This window comes from Phalangium opilio, unplaced genomic scaffold, assembly GCF_054372755.1.
Source record: "Phalangium opilio isolate 3A_F unplaced genomic scaffold, DU_Popi_V2 ptg000002l_1, whole genome shotgun sequence".
Taxonomy (NCBI): domain Eukaryota; kingdom Metazoa; phylum Arthropoda; class Arachnida; order Opiliones; family Phalangiidae; genus Phalangium; species Phalangium opilio.
The window spans coordinates 388076-402108 of NW_028324144.1; the positions used below are offsets into that span (position 1 = coordinate 388076).

At 38.1% G+C, this 14033-nt stretch overlaps 1 protein-coding gene and 1 long non-coding RNA gene across 2 annotated transcripts; both read right to left on the bottom strand.

Moving 5' to 3' along the window:
- Positions 1–4993: 4993 nt before the first annotated feature.
- LOC149718099 (uncharacterized) lies at positions 4994–5577 on the bottom strand. The gene is made up of 3 exons (XR_016366615.1): positions 5257–5577; positions 5105–5162; positions 4994–5040 (listed from the first exon to the last, which is right to left on the bottom strand). It is a non-coding gene; the product is annotated as an uncharacterized LOC149718099 (long non-coding RNA).
- A 3123-nt stretch (positions 5578–8700) lies between these two features.
- LOC149718100 (uncharacterized) lies at positions 8701–13749 on the bottom strand. The gene is made up of 6 exons (XM_089860750.1): positions 13738–13749; positions 12763–12852; positions 11230–11987; positions 10860–11170; positions 10450–10790; positions 8701–10376 (listed from the first exon to the last, which is right to left on the bottom strand). The coding sequence occupies exons 1-6, from the start codon at positions 13747–13749 to the stop codon at positions 10149–10151; spliced, it is 1740 nt and encodes a 579-aa protein (XP_089716876.1). The 3' UTR covers positions 8701–10148.
- Positions 13750–14033: the final 284 nt, after the last annotated feature.

Sequence of the window (14033 nt, forward strand, 5' to 3'; positions counted from 1 at the left end):
CTCAGTTTTTCAAAAATGTATCGGGTAATTTATAAATACCCTGCTATTTAGTACTGAGATTGAATGCGTCAACCTAAGCCTCGGCTGACTCCTAGAGATTGGAAATTTTAAATTTTCGCAGTTAAGGTAAATATTTAAGACTGACACGCTTTATAATTACTGTTAATATTTTTTTAGTTTAAAAATATTAAGATAGTCGATTTTATATTACAGTTTGGTGGAGCAACGCGGCTTCTAACTTCGAATTGGTAATTTTCAACTCAAAAGTGTGACCGAGGCTTAATAATTCAAAAACAAAATGGTCATCAAGTTCATCGAGAACGATGGATTAGTTTTAATTCAACTACTAGAGCGAAAAATTACCATTTACGAGAAAAAGGTAAGCAAAATTTTATTTCATTTGGAATGATTAAGAATGTTCATAGTCTGAATATACGACATTGTCATTGTCAAACTTGGTATTCGCGTAATGAGGCGGTCTAGATATCACCTGGATTAATGACGCGACTAAATTGTAATTTATTTAAGCTTTTATATTAATTAAAATGAGTAACCGAAACCCATTTAGTGGTTTGCATTCGGTCAAACATAGTGTCAACTTTTCAATTAAGGTTTTTCTAAAACCCAATGGACCGTGGTAAATAATGGTCATTTATCTGGGAATTTATTTTACAAAGTACTTAAAAACCCCCGCAGTACCTTAATCCTCTCTCTCGGTCTCGGTCTCTCTGTGAAGCATTATCAATCAAGTACTTGCCATTTTATTTTTTTCCCCTTAAAATATCCGTGGGCAATATATTTTAAAAGTGTCTTTTGACAGTTTGTATAGTCTAGACCGTGCAGACTCAGAGAGTGATGTCGAGTATCTCTACACGTAATCATTCATAATTTTGAGAAGGCATAACCTTTTTTGGGTCTATATCGGAGCTTAAAAACCCCCATTTCACGCTGAAAACGAGTCAAAATCATGATTAATTGAAAGTTAATTAGATCTGGAACAAAATCCCGACTGTGAGGAATATTTTTAAAACGCGCTAGGCCTAGCTTGGCTTCCGGGAATTAGTTTTACGAATCTCACTCTTAATTTATTCCGCCAACCCGAACGCGTATAAATTCTTCAAACGGTACGGAACTGTGTAGTTCTAGTTCCTGATTAAAGACATTACCATTTTTATGGCGAAATACTTTGATCAGTTTGACGAAATATGTAAAGTTTGAATTTATCGCGATGGCGTCTTCGAGTCCTAATAACTTTCCTCCGGTTCCTTGTAAATAATATCCGACGGAAAAATATGAAATATTCATAAGGGAAAGGTAGTAAATTCAACTCGAAGTTATCGAACTTATTTTTCGGACTCTAATTTTTTTACCATGGATTTTATCAGGGATAGTTTTAATTTTAGAAGTAGGAATGGAGAACAGAGTAATGTGGGCGCGCGTCAAAGTCCCGGGCCCCCTGGTTTTATAAAGCCTATTAGGGGAGGGGGTGGGCATGAAAAACTGGTAGGTTACTTGCTTCGTGATACTCCGACAAAGACAATAAGCTTAGCGTTCCAGTATATCAAGGTCATTCTAAAATAATTTACTTCTTCGCCGTTCCTCCATCTCCGAAAAATTGCCAAGTCCAAGTCATTCTTTCTTTCAAGCATTCGTAAAAATATATATACGGCATAGATATTAAAAAAAACCGTGTCGATGCATTATCGCGTATAATTCGAGCCACACACGATGAACGACGACAATTTGGGGACCAATTCAATGATAAGTAATTTTCTAAAATCGAAAACCGATTGAAAAGTCGCGTGTATCACCATCGTGTACCCCATTCAAATACTTTGAATTTCAATCTCGATAGGGAGTTACTTTTAACAAGGGTTTCTACGAGATTCTAGATCCCTTTCAAGGTTGCAAGCAACCGAATCGAGAAATGCCTTGTATTGAATAATGAAATAAAAGAGATTCGACGACTATAGAGTATAGAGAAATATTTTGGGACTATTAAAGGTCCAATCTTTCGTGGCAATCTTTTTCAATCCGAAGGACTGAACCGCGCCGCGTCAAAAATTTAATTTGTCTGTGAACTTATCAAAATTAATGACGTTGGCTACGTTAGAGATTAGCCATTGGCCAAACACGCCTCTCGCGGTAGCCAAATCTCGCGTCTTAGTTGTCCCCGGCCATTCTAAGCGGGCAATGCTTCCCAAGTTATTTCTTTACTGTAAAGTGGGACAGGTGCGACGGCATTCGTGTATAGTAATGTGTTTTTTGGACCCACCAGATCGACTTTTTTCATTACGCTTAATAATCTAATGATTGGGTAAAAAAATGCCAGCACCAATTGAAATAAATTAGAAAGAAAACGGTCGGAGGCTCGCTTGATTCTTCAGCCTGTCAGTCCTTGTTCATGAGCTAGAGAATATGGAATGCGATGTAGCTTATTGGTCAGGAGCCCTGGGAGTGAAATAGGACTATATACTCATTAATCCTATCGAGAGGACGTTTATAAACATTTTGCTTAATTACTCGGGCCCTGATTGTTGTAACACCAATTATTTGATACCGTTGGAAAGGGGAGAAATTGGGCTATGACATACTGGAAGGTTATCCCGTATCTCTTATAGAACCAGAGTTACAGAGTGTCGTAAATATAAGTCCATGTTAGTTCTATAGAGAGGACGTTTATGAACATTTTGCTTAATATTCGAGCAATGATTGGTGTAATCCAAAGTGTTTATAGTATGGATGGAAAGGGGAATAATAGTACTGGAACATGTCGCGACATCTTATTTAGATACCTCCGATAAAAATGAGTTGGGTCCAGCAGTAGTAGATACTGAAATTGAGTGTCGGCTTTACTTTTAAGTGAGTAATGAAATGGCGGGTTAAACGCTTAGTTTCGCGCTTCTTTCTAAAATTTCGCCGCTATTAAAATTTCCCATCATCCCCAAATGAACTTTTAATTTTTCTCGCCGGCTCACCTAATCGGGCAACCGGCAGTTATCGAGTCGACTAATCTAAAGTCTTCCCAATACAAAAAAAGCAATGACTACTGTCAGAGTTTAAGCCCAAAGCCATTAACTTTAATGGATTTAGATTATCTTTATACAAACCGAATATATATATTCGAGCCAGCCAGCTTTATAATTATTATTTCGGGGTTGCCGCCGCCACAGTGACTATAGAAATCCTGCAAAAGATTTTCAAAATGGATGTTAAATGGTTAAGGAATTTTATTATAGAGCCAAGAAGTGATATCTATAGTTTATTAGGGAGAAGGTATAAATTCGCCCCACATTTATAATCTAGCTTTAACTCCAGTCCAAAAGTCGTAGGTCCGGACTGTTAATCCCCGCCGCCTTTAAATTACAACCAGCAGCATCTCATTGGTTCTTGAAAACTCACGTCAGAGCGACGCGAATGAGTACGAAAATTACTTTTATCACGGAGCTTATATCACTTCTTGATAGAGCTATCTCAGTTGTGACGTCGGTACCTAGGTAAAACGTCACGGGTTTAGCTTTGGCAGTGGGCGGCCATGTTTGGTGGTACCACTTTTGGTTCTATGGGCAAATAACATAGGTGACGTCACACAAAGGCTTCTGGGATAGCTTTATTGCCTTAAAAGTCAGGGAATTTCATCTTGGTTTGGTATTTACTATCACGAAGTATTTATTATATTTCCAAGTTCGTTTTACTGGTCACTTTTAAATCCACGACATTCTGGCCAATCTACGAGTAAAAGTGAAAGTTCAAATTGGCCAGGGAATGTTTGAAGTGAAAATTATGTGACGAAGAAAGTTTATTTAATGAAATTGAGTCGTATAATCGTTAAATGATCTAGGCCTAGTTCTAATATTTCATTCGGCAATCCGCCTTCGTCCATATTTCATCCAAAAGCGTTGATCGCTCTTAATTTAAAATTTGTTTTTCAAATTTATCCCTTATCGAGTGTATAGCTACCATATTCCTTCCAGAGGAGGCCCCTCCCCCCCCCCCCGCCGCCGGAGACAATTTTCTGAAGTTTTTTCTTAAATTTTTCAACGTAATATTAAGAATTTGCGCATCGCAAAGAGCCGATTTTATCGCGAAAATAATTTTAAGAGAAGGATTTTTTTTTATCAAAAACGAGTTTAGGTTTTAAGACGAGAGTTGTTCCAAGTTTGAAATTATTACCTCTCCGAGTGACGTATGTCACGGAGAGGTTCTAATTTCGACGTGTCTGTGTGTCTGTCTGTCTGTCTGTCCGTTGTTACACCCACGTGACCGCGTTCGCAGTTTGCAAATCGGAGCAAACGTGTATTCAATTTCCAGACCGCATATACAGTCCCGGAAATTGTATTCCACTTACAGGCTATTACTCCATTGCCTGTCTAACAACTCTGTTCATTTGTCCACCCCACATGGACACCAGTCTCAACTTACTGGCTTCTAAACACCACCATCTTCTAGTCTTTCGCCCATTCCACATGGACACCAGTCTGTACTTACTGGCTTCTAAACACCACCACCTTCTCGTCTTTGTCCATTCCACATGGACACCACCAGTCTGTACACCTGGCTTCTAACATCACCATCTTCTGGTCTTTGTTTTTGTCCATCCCACATGGACACCAGTCTGTACACCTGGCTTCTAACACCACCATCTTCTGGTCTTTGTTTTTGTCCATCCCACATGGACACCAGTCTGTACACCTGGCTTCTAACACCACCATCATCCTTAAGGTTAAGACATACGCGGCGATCGGCTAGGGTTACGAGAAACGTCTAGCCTTCCATTGGAGGGGTCCAAGGGGTGCTTATTTGCGAAAAAAAAGGTATCGCCGAAAGAAAAATTCTCTCTCCTCTCCGGGCCGTCGCGAGTGACGTAGCTGGATCCCAACAGCCTTTGGGAAGTAGATTTTTGGGGGTATTACGCGGATTTCAAAAATGTCTGTCTTAGCAAAATGCGTGAAGTGGAATATTTTTCTTCTCCCGCTTCCTTTCTTGCGTTTCACCCAGAGTAGTTAAATTTATGAATTTTATCCTGATATGCGTTCTCATCTTTATGTAATTAAAATTATTTCTCTTGGGTGTTGAGGAAATAATTTAAAAATAGACAGATTACAATTGAATTGATGTTCAATCTTAATTCTTAATGGAAAGTTGTAGCTAAGCCTTGGCCGCTATAATTTATGAAATTTAGAGTTTAATAGTAATACCACTCTTGTATTGCTTGAAATTAGCATAAAAGGGGTCCTTTTAATCCTTTATGGTTACCTTATTTAAAACTTGAAAAACTTTCAAAGCTCGAAATTTTTAATTTTCATTTTTAAGCAACCGCCGTAGGAGTCAGGACGCGGCAAGTCCCCCGGTCCCCGGCCAAACAAACTTCGCACTCGCTCGTTACTGGGTTCTCGCCTCTCGGCTTCCCGCGTTTAAGTTTCCTCCTATAGGAGGAACGGGCCATTATTCGAGAGGATGCTCAAACGCGAAGTCTTGTTTCCTTTGGTTCCCCGGGATCCAACCACGTCATAAGCAGGGAAAAAACCAAAGTATTGCCCCCCCGTTTTTTGAGCCAGATTTTTCGTTTTAAAAAACGGCTTTATAAGCCAACCTTATAATACGAAGTTTCTATAAGAACCTTGGGAGGGGTCTTCCTCCAAGGTTCACGCAATTGCGGTTGTTCTTGCTTTTAACTGTAGTTCGACACCCTTATATACTACCTAATTTAGTAAGGCGAAGCAACCGGCGTATGCTTCATTTCAAACGCCAATATTAGTCAAGTCTCTGAAGAATGTTTAATTGTTCTTTATCAAAACGATGTAACGCTCAATAAGGCCAACAACTAACGAAGAAAATATTAAATATTAATTATATTTATTTTAATATTTAAGATAATCTCTTTTCTCAATTCAAAATTAATACGGAAAGACTTAAAAAGTAGTCTATTTTTTTGTCTGTGTGTGTCTGTCCGTTGTCACACTAGTGCGCCGAGTTAACAGTTCGCGTTGTTTTGATGTGTTAAGAAATCCTACAGAACCTTGATATTCACTTTATCCATAATATAAAGTGAATATGTGGAAATCTTTTTCGTAATTACGATGCATTTAGTACTTTTGTAGCTTTAAAGCTCTGTTTCATTTTGATATTCCAAGGATGTTTTTTAATATTATTATTTGAAATGGCTGTTTATATATTACTTAAGCTATACTAATCTGTATATAGAATAATCCTTGGTTTAGTTATTTCAAGAAGGAAGCCAAGGCCTGGATTCTATCGGGTAAATCAAGTTTGATCCGCAATAAGCTTAGTGAACCAAAGAGTAAATAATTGAGACCTGAGGTGGAGTAAACTTTGGGTTTTGATTATCGTGTCTGTAATGAAGGGACATTAACGGTTCAGAGTGAGCTGAAAGTTAAATACACGTTTAAATAATCAGTTTTAGATTTTATAATAGAAGAAATCATCATGGTAGCAATTAGATCAGTGAAAGGGCTAATCGTTATCGGGTTAGTGGTATGCATCAGAGAATAAAATTTAACATTGTACTTATATTATTTGTAAATAATGATTTGAAACCTAGTATTAGCGGATGATTATATATTTTGACAATGTAGGGAAAACTATTCAATGATTTAAGCCTCGTTAGACAAAACAAAGCGAAAAAATGTTGCTCTAGTATTTCGATATTGAGTCGTATACTAGTCTTTTCCCCTACTCGGAGAGGTAATATTTTGGTTTTCCCAACTTGTATAAGTTTGATTTCGGTAGTTGGAAAATGAGCTTTAACACCACCACCACACCACCGTATTGGGGTGAAAAAACGGGCACCCAAAAATTACTTATTAAAAATATATTTCTTTCCTAGCCGGTGGTCCTAAATTAAATAAAAAGGATCTTGGGCGAAATTATAAAATTAAAAAAAACCTAATTAAAATTTTGATTTACGCGCGAATTTAAAATAAAAATAAATTTTCCGTCGAAATAATTTTTTTTTTTTTTCAAATTCCGTATCAACTTTTTTGTTTTTCTAAAAATTTATTAGTTTGAATCAGAATTAGGATTCGGTTTGTTTTTAATTTTCCACGGTAAGGAGTTTTTAGTCTCGATTATTAATGATAACGGGAGCTACTTTGAAAATCATTAATTATTATTTTTAAAAAATTTTCATTTTTTTTTCCATTGATTTTCGTCCAAATCTATTATCGCTAATATTTTTTAATTAAAATCTGAAGATGAGGCTGAAAAGTTAGAGCGTTAAGATTAAGATGGCTATTTTCGTAATCAACCCAAAGCCCCCGAAACAAAGGGAAGACCAAACTCTTTTCCTACCAGAATTATATACACCAGGGATAGATTTAATTTTAGAAGTAGTTATGGAGAACAGATCGGTAATGTTTGCGCGCGTCAAAGTCCTAGACCCCCTTCCACGGGACGGAGGGGTATGAAGGAAGAGGCGGGTCATAGCGACAGAGGTAAAAAAGGAATTACGTATTTTTCCCCGCAACGTTATCAAAACGTAGTTTAAGTGAGCAGCCAATAAGATATAAATTAAACTTTTCGTTACGTGTTGAAGGGAGGGGCTCTATACTGGGTGGTCTATGAGTCGGACTGAAGTAAATACTAACCGTTAGACTCCATTCCTACTTATAAAATTAAATCTATCCCTGTATACACCAAGCATTTACTTTTTATCTCGGGTTTTTGGCTTTCACCTTCTCTTTAATTTCTTTTAATTTCACGACGAGAGTTGAAAATAATTTATAACGGGGCCGATAATTATTTTCGATATTTTTTAGGCAAAATTGAAAAATATCGTCGGCTATTTTTATAATATAAACAGTGTCGATGATAAAATCGATTATTTTGCCCCGAAAAGAAATAGAGAGAGGCCCCGTTCCGATTGGCTCTTAATGTTTTTTAATTACAAAATGGGGTGAAGGAGGGGGGGCAGGGGGTTCGAAGAAGAAGAAGAAAATGAATTAAAAGACGAAACGTTTCTTAATGGGCGGTCTGCGGTTAATTAATCTGCCCGTCAGAAGGGTGTCACCCAAGGTCGAAAGAAGGTCACACCGCGTACCATTTTATTAATGAATTGGGTGGCTACCCCGATTTCTTCCTTCCTTCCTTTCTTTCTTTCTTTCTTTCTTTCCATCGACTTAAAAATCCTCAAAGGACCGCTACCAAATTCACGCCGTGGGTGTGGGGGCGAATTTCGCAAATATTCTGGCATTCCAAGGAATGTTTTGAATTTTGGGTTTTACTCCAAAACAAACCGCTTCAAATTTCAAAATGAAATGAATTGAATTAACCAACCTTCGGTTTCAAATTGAAATTTTGGTTGAAACAGGGATAGATTTAATTTTAGAAGTAGGAATGGAGAACAGATCGGTTATATCTGGGCGCACGTCAAAGTCCCTGACCCCCTTCCACGGGACGGGGGGGGGCATGAAAGAAGCTAGGCGGGAGGGTCATAGCAACAGAGGTAAACAAGGAATTACGTCACTATTTTTCGCCGTCCCCGTCAGTAACGTCATCAAAACGTAGTTTAAGTGAGCCGCCAATAAGATAATTTAAACTTTTCGTTATCCGTTTTTGAGGGAGGGGCTCTATACTGGGGGGGCTATATAATAACTGAAGTAAATACTAACCGTTAGACTCCATTCCTACTTCTAAAATTAAATCTATCCCTGGTTGAAAAACTGGCAATTACGAAACAAATTTGATTCAAAACTATTTTTATTCTCTATACAAATATGTTTTTATACAAAATTAGACAAATATACATTTTTTTTCGTTGACATTTTTAAATTTCACTTTAACGAGAGATCGTATATTTATTTATATAATTTTTATGTTTTTTTCAAAATGTTCTAATATTGCCTTAAAATTTACATAGTTGTTAAAAGGACATATTTGAAAAAATAAATTGACCTCGGTTTACATACAATTTTGCAAAAAACATTATGGACAAAACGAAAGGGACAAAACCACTACTTTTAAACCATAAAACATATCACAAGTTATACGACTACTTTTACATCCAACTGGCATTTTCGATACCACTAGCCAATTACCCTTCATTTGAATAAGAAAATTGGGTTCTATTAAATACAACGCGCCTTTTAATTTCTCGGATATTTAATCGAAACTTCAGAGAAATTAAAAATTAAGAACACTGCGTTTAAAAGAACGAATTTTCTTCAAATTTATTTTAGGTTCTGATAGATACTTCTACGAGTGAATTTCCCAAGTACTTGCAGGCGTTGTTTCACCCCCAAGTACTTGGGAACCTTTGGTTTGGAAGTGTCTAAAAGAACGTACTTAGGTGGTAATTGGCTACGATATCAAAGTCCCCTAGTTGGCGATTTTTATATTGCCCCAAAAAATTAAAAAGAATGGTTCGTAATTAACTAAACCGTTCTAGTTAACTTTTTTAAAAAGACCTAAATAAATAAGACGAAAGACAATATTACATTTAACTACGAAATTAATTAGTTTTAAAGGAAAGTAATTGAAATTTCTTAACGCGGGACAAACATGCAGGACGTAATTTTAATTAAATACTATTCATTTTGGTCACCGTCTTTTAATTGGTCTACTAATTGAAAAATCGAGCCTTCGTTAATTAGCCGGGATTTTTCAATTAGTGGAGGTAGTAGTCATAGATATCAAATATTTGAATATAAATAAATAAATATTTTAGATATCTATGGAGTTTTCTCACTGTTAACACGGTGATCAAAATGAATGTAATTTAAGTAACGAATCCTAAGTTTTTTTGCTTAGGATTTGGTACCTTCTAGAGTCGCTAGGAGAGTAAAGACAGACCTAATCGGTAGACGAGACAATTTCACGGATAGATCCTTCAAAGATGCCCAAAATTTCCCAGCCTATATTCCCCTAAACTACTTCTTAAAACCTTATTTATTTTTTTTTTGGATTTTTTTATTTTTTTATGATTTTATCTTTGATCAAACTTTGAGCCAATCCATTTTGTCCAATCAGAGGGAGAGAGAGAGAGAACTCGTGGGCTCTGAATGGACGAAACGAAGCGCCAAGTTTGTAAAGAGAAACTACTTTAACTAAATTGATAAAACTTTTCGTCATAAATTAGTTTTAAAACTGTTGACTCCCCCTTTGATTTGTTTTAGTCGCGACCAACTTGTTTAGTAGTAGGACTTGACGGCAACGTGGGCGGGAGCTTGGGCGTAAAGTGGGGCAGCGGCGTAATAGCCAACTGGGGCGGCGCTGTAGACGGCGGAATGGCGAACGGCTCTAGAGGTGTCGTCTCTGAAAAGTGGAGCGCCGCCAGCTTGGGAACCTTGTTGGGATTGAGATTGGCCTTGTTGTTGGGGTTCAGCTCGGACCGGAACGGCTTGTTCTAATTGTCTACCCTGTGAAAGACCAAATGGACATCGTGGAATTAATTCTTGATACTATGAGATGCCTTCCGTTGTTATATCTTACCTGAGGTTGGGGTTCGGCTGGGCTTTGAACGGCTTGAGCCAAAGATCTGAATTGGGGAACGGACGATCGGGAATTAGCTTGGGCAGCAGCCGCGGCTTCTTGTTGACGTTGGAGAGCGGTGGCCATGCGGAAAAGGGGGATACGTTGACCGAAAGGAACATCTTGGGGTTGGGCTTGTTGTTGTTGTTGGGGTTGAGCTTGGGCTTGGGCTTGGGGTTGAGGAGCGGCGGAACGGATCAAGGCTTCAATCTCTTCGTTGCGACGTTGTTGGTCCTCTTGCTGTCTTTGAACTTGCATCATGGCCATCATGGCGGCGACTTCTTGGGCGGATGGTCCGCTTGCTAATTGTGCAAAATAATATTTATTTCTTGGACAACTTTTGGAGAGGTAGACTTGTCTAATAGACTTACGAGTTGGAGCTGGTTGTGGGGCGAGAGTGGTTTGTGAGGCGGGTGGAGGAGTTGGTCCGGCAGCGCTACGAAGAGCTGGTTGTTGTTCTTGTTGTTGTTGTTGCTGTTGACCTTGAGCCAATCGTCGAAGGTTGTCAGCGGTTGGGGAAGGTGGAAGGACAAAGTTGATGGGAGCTTGACGGAAGAAAGAGTTGTAGGTCAAAGCTTGGGAGCGTTGAGACGCGGCTGGTTGGGCGGATCGGAGAGCTGGTTGTTCTTGAGCGGCTTGTTGTTGGGCAGGTTGGGCTTGAGTAGGTTGTGGGGCGGCTGATCTGTAGGTTTGGAAGGTATTTAGTACATAAGTACTAAAAAAGGATTTGTTACAGTTTACCTCAGGGATAGTTCAGCTTGGGCCTGTTGTTGTTGTTGTTGTTGTTCTTGGGCTTCTTGTTGGGATTGTTCTTGTTGAGAAGATTGACTAGAGGCGGAAGCGCTACGTTGAGCTGGTTGCTCATCAATTCGGTTGGAACGAAGGAGAGCTGGGGCGTATCCGTATCCGTAAGTAGCGTAGGCGGGGGCAGCGGCGTAGGTGGCGACAGCTGGAGCGTGGGCGTAAGTGGCCAATGGTTGGGCGGCGTAGGTAGCGACGGCTGGAGCGTGAGCGTAAGTAGCCACTGGTTGGGCGGCGTAAGCGGCCACAGTTGGAGCGTGGTAGGCGTGGGCGTAAGTGGCAACTGGGGCGGCGGCACGGACAACCGGGGTGACGGTCCTAACGGCAACAGCTGGAGCCGAGTGAATAACGGGAGTTACGGTCCTAACGGCGACAGCGGGTGCGGCGTGGACAGCAACGGCTGGGGCTACGGCCTTAACGGCTACTGGAGCAACGGCTCGAACTCCGATAGGTTCGTCGTACTTGGTAATAGCGGTTGAGGCTGGTTCGCTGGTTTGGGTTCCGGGCTCGTTGGTGTCAATACCGACACGGAAACCGCCAGCGTCGGCGATGTAACTGACTCTCCTGATGCGACCATCGATGTCGGACAAAGCGTAGGTTCCGTACTTGTTACCGAAAGAGTCTCCGCGTTCGGTACGTTCGTTGGTAGCTCCGAATGGGTCCACTATCTCGTAGTGAAATTCGTAGTTACCAACTTCCTGTAAAAGTAATCGGGGTTTCGTTGTTTAGTACTTGAGCCAGAACTACCGACTGTCCATATACTTTATTTTCTAAACCCAAAGATAAGTTAAGTACTTGAGGAAGCTACCATTAAAGGGGGCTGTCCATAAATTTAGGTTTTAAACCCTAAGATGACAGTGATAACTTCGGTTGAACTACTTTAATTTCGAGAAAAAGGGTGCCTCCAAGTCTCCCCGCGCCCCGAAAGAGATTTCTTAAACGGAGAAGGGGTACTTATTTCGTAACTTCTCATCCCCCCTCCGTCCCTCGATTGAAGAGATTTAAAAGAATAAATACTTTGTAAACTAGTATATCTGGTCACGATATCAATATGATATTTTGCCAGTAGGTAATATTCTAAAGCAGATCAAAATCTCAATTCGAAACGTTCATCTTAAATAGATTCTCGCGGAAGTTTCAATGAATATAAGGATCACTTTGTTTCGCTATTATTATAGTGTTTTTTTATTTTTTTAAAGAGAAACTCTTAAGTTAAAAGCTTTTTCGTGCCCTCGAGGTATCAGATCATTTCGAAATTGTAGTACTTAAATTTTATATATTCCGCGTTCCGATTTTGTTATTTTATTTTTTTTTTAAATTTCGGTTTTATTGGATTGGATTGTTATCAAGGTCAGGTTTAACTCCGAGCCATTTTCCCGTTTTCATTTTTATGACAATTTAATAATTAGTTGCGGTTTTGAATTTTTTTTTAATTGGGGTTGGATTTTAAGTAATGTTTTTCTTTTTACTTACGTCTTGGGTGCTGGTTCGGCTACTGACACCACCATTAGCGACAACTCCGGCTTTGGCAACGCCGGCCAAAGCGCAAAGGGCCAGTAATAACTAATGGGCGAAATTAATTAACGTAATTAATTATTGTTTGCTAAAAATTAAGTTTTATTATTTCTGAATTTTTTTTTTCATCTTTCGAGCAGTGTTAACGTAATTAACTAAAATGGGTGAAGTTTGAAGACGCGTATTGGTCTAAATTTCCGAGTTAATTGGCTATCAACTTGGTCCAAATTTTTCACATGTATTGGCCGCTAAATTAGTTTAAATTTCTAACTATATTGGCCATGGAATTAGTTTAAATTTCTAACTATATTGGCCATGGAATTATTTTAAATTTAAAATTAAATTGCTTTGGAATTATTCTAAAAACTAGAGAATTTTTCTAGAAATTCTTCTAAAACTCAAGACTTTTTCTAGAAATGTTTCTAAAACTCAAGACCTTTTCTAGAAATGTTTCTAAAACTCGAGACTTTTTCTAGAAATTTTTGTAAAACTCGAGACTTTCTAGAAATTATTCTAAAACTCGAGACTTTTTCTAGAAATGTTTCTAAAACTCGAGACTTTTTCCAAAAATTATTCTAAAACTCGAGACTTTTTCCAAAAATTATTCTAAAACTCGAGACTTTTTCCAAAAATTATTCTAAAACTCAGGCTTAATCCAAAAATTATTCTAAAATTCGGACTTGTTTCTAGAAATTATTCTAAAATTCGGACTTGTTTCTAGAAATTATTCTAAAATTCAGAAATTTTTTAGAAATTATTCTAAAATTCAGACATTACCTAGAAATAATTCTAAAATTCAGACTCAAAAACTACATTAGCTACGAAATTACTATAAAAATTCCACACTCAAAAATAATCTACATCTGAAACTAAATAAACACTTTTGCAAAAATTAAAATAAAAAGCAAATATAAAGATTGATTTTTCTCTTACCTTAAAATTCATTCTTGGATAACAAAAATAGTCCAGACCAAAAATTAATCGGCGAAAAATTAAATAAAAAAATAATAATTTAATTAATATAAAATATTTAAAATTTTAAATGAATGCAATGTTACGCACTGGGTAGAAGTGAAGGTAGAAAGTAGAAAGATTAGAGCAAATTCTCAATGTTTTTAACCGCGTCTGGTTAATTTTAAGAAAATGGGAAGAAAGGAGAACTCGCCGTTGTCTCCTTTGGTAGGAAGAGATGCTTTATTCCGAGTTGGGTCTTATGGGGGTTTATGAAG

Bases quoted from the DNA above. Each gene is read 5' to 3' on its own strand.
- LOC149718100 (XM_089860750.1), bottom strand. The intron at 10,791-10,859 runs GTAAGTCTATTA...TTGCACAATTAG, and splicing joins CCCACAACCAGCTCCAACTC to CAAGCGGACCATCCGCCCAA. The intron at 10,377-10,449 runs GTAAGATATAAC...GGTCTTTCACAG, and splicing joins CAGCCGAACCCCAACCTCAG to GGTAGACAATTAGAACAAGC.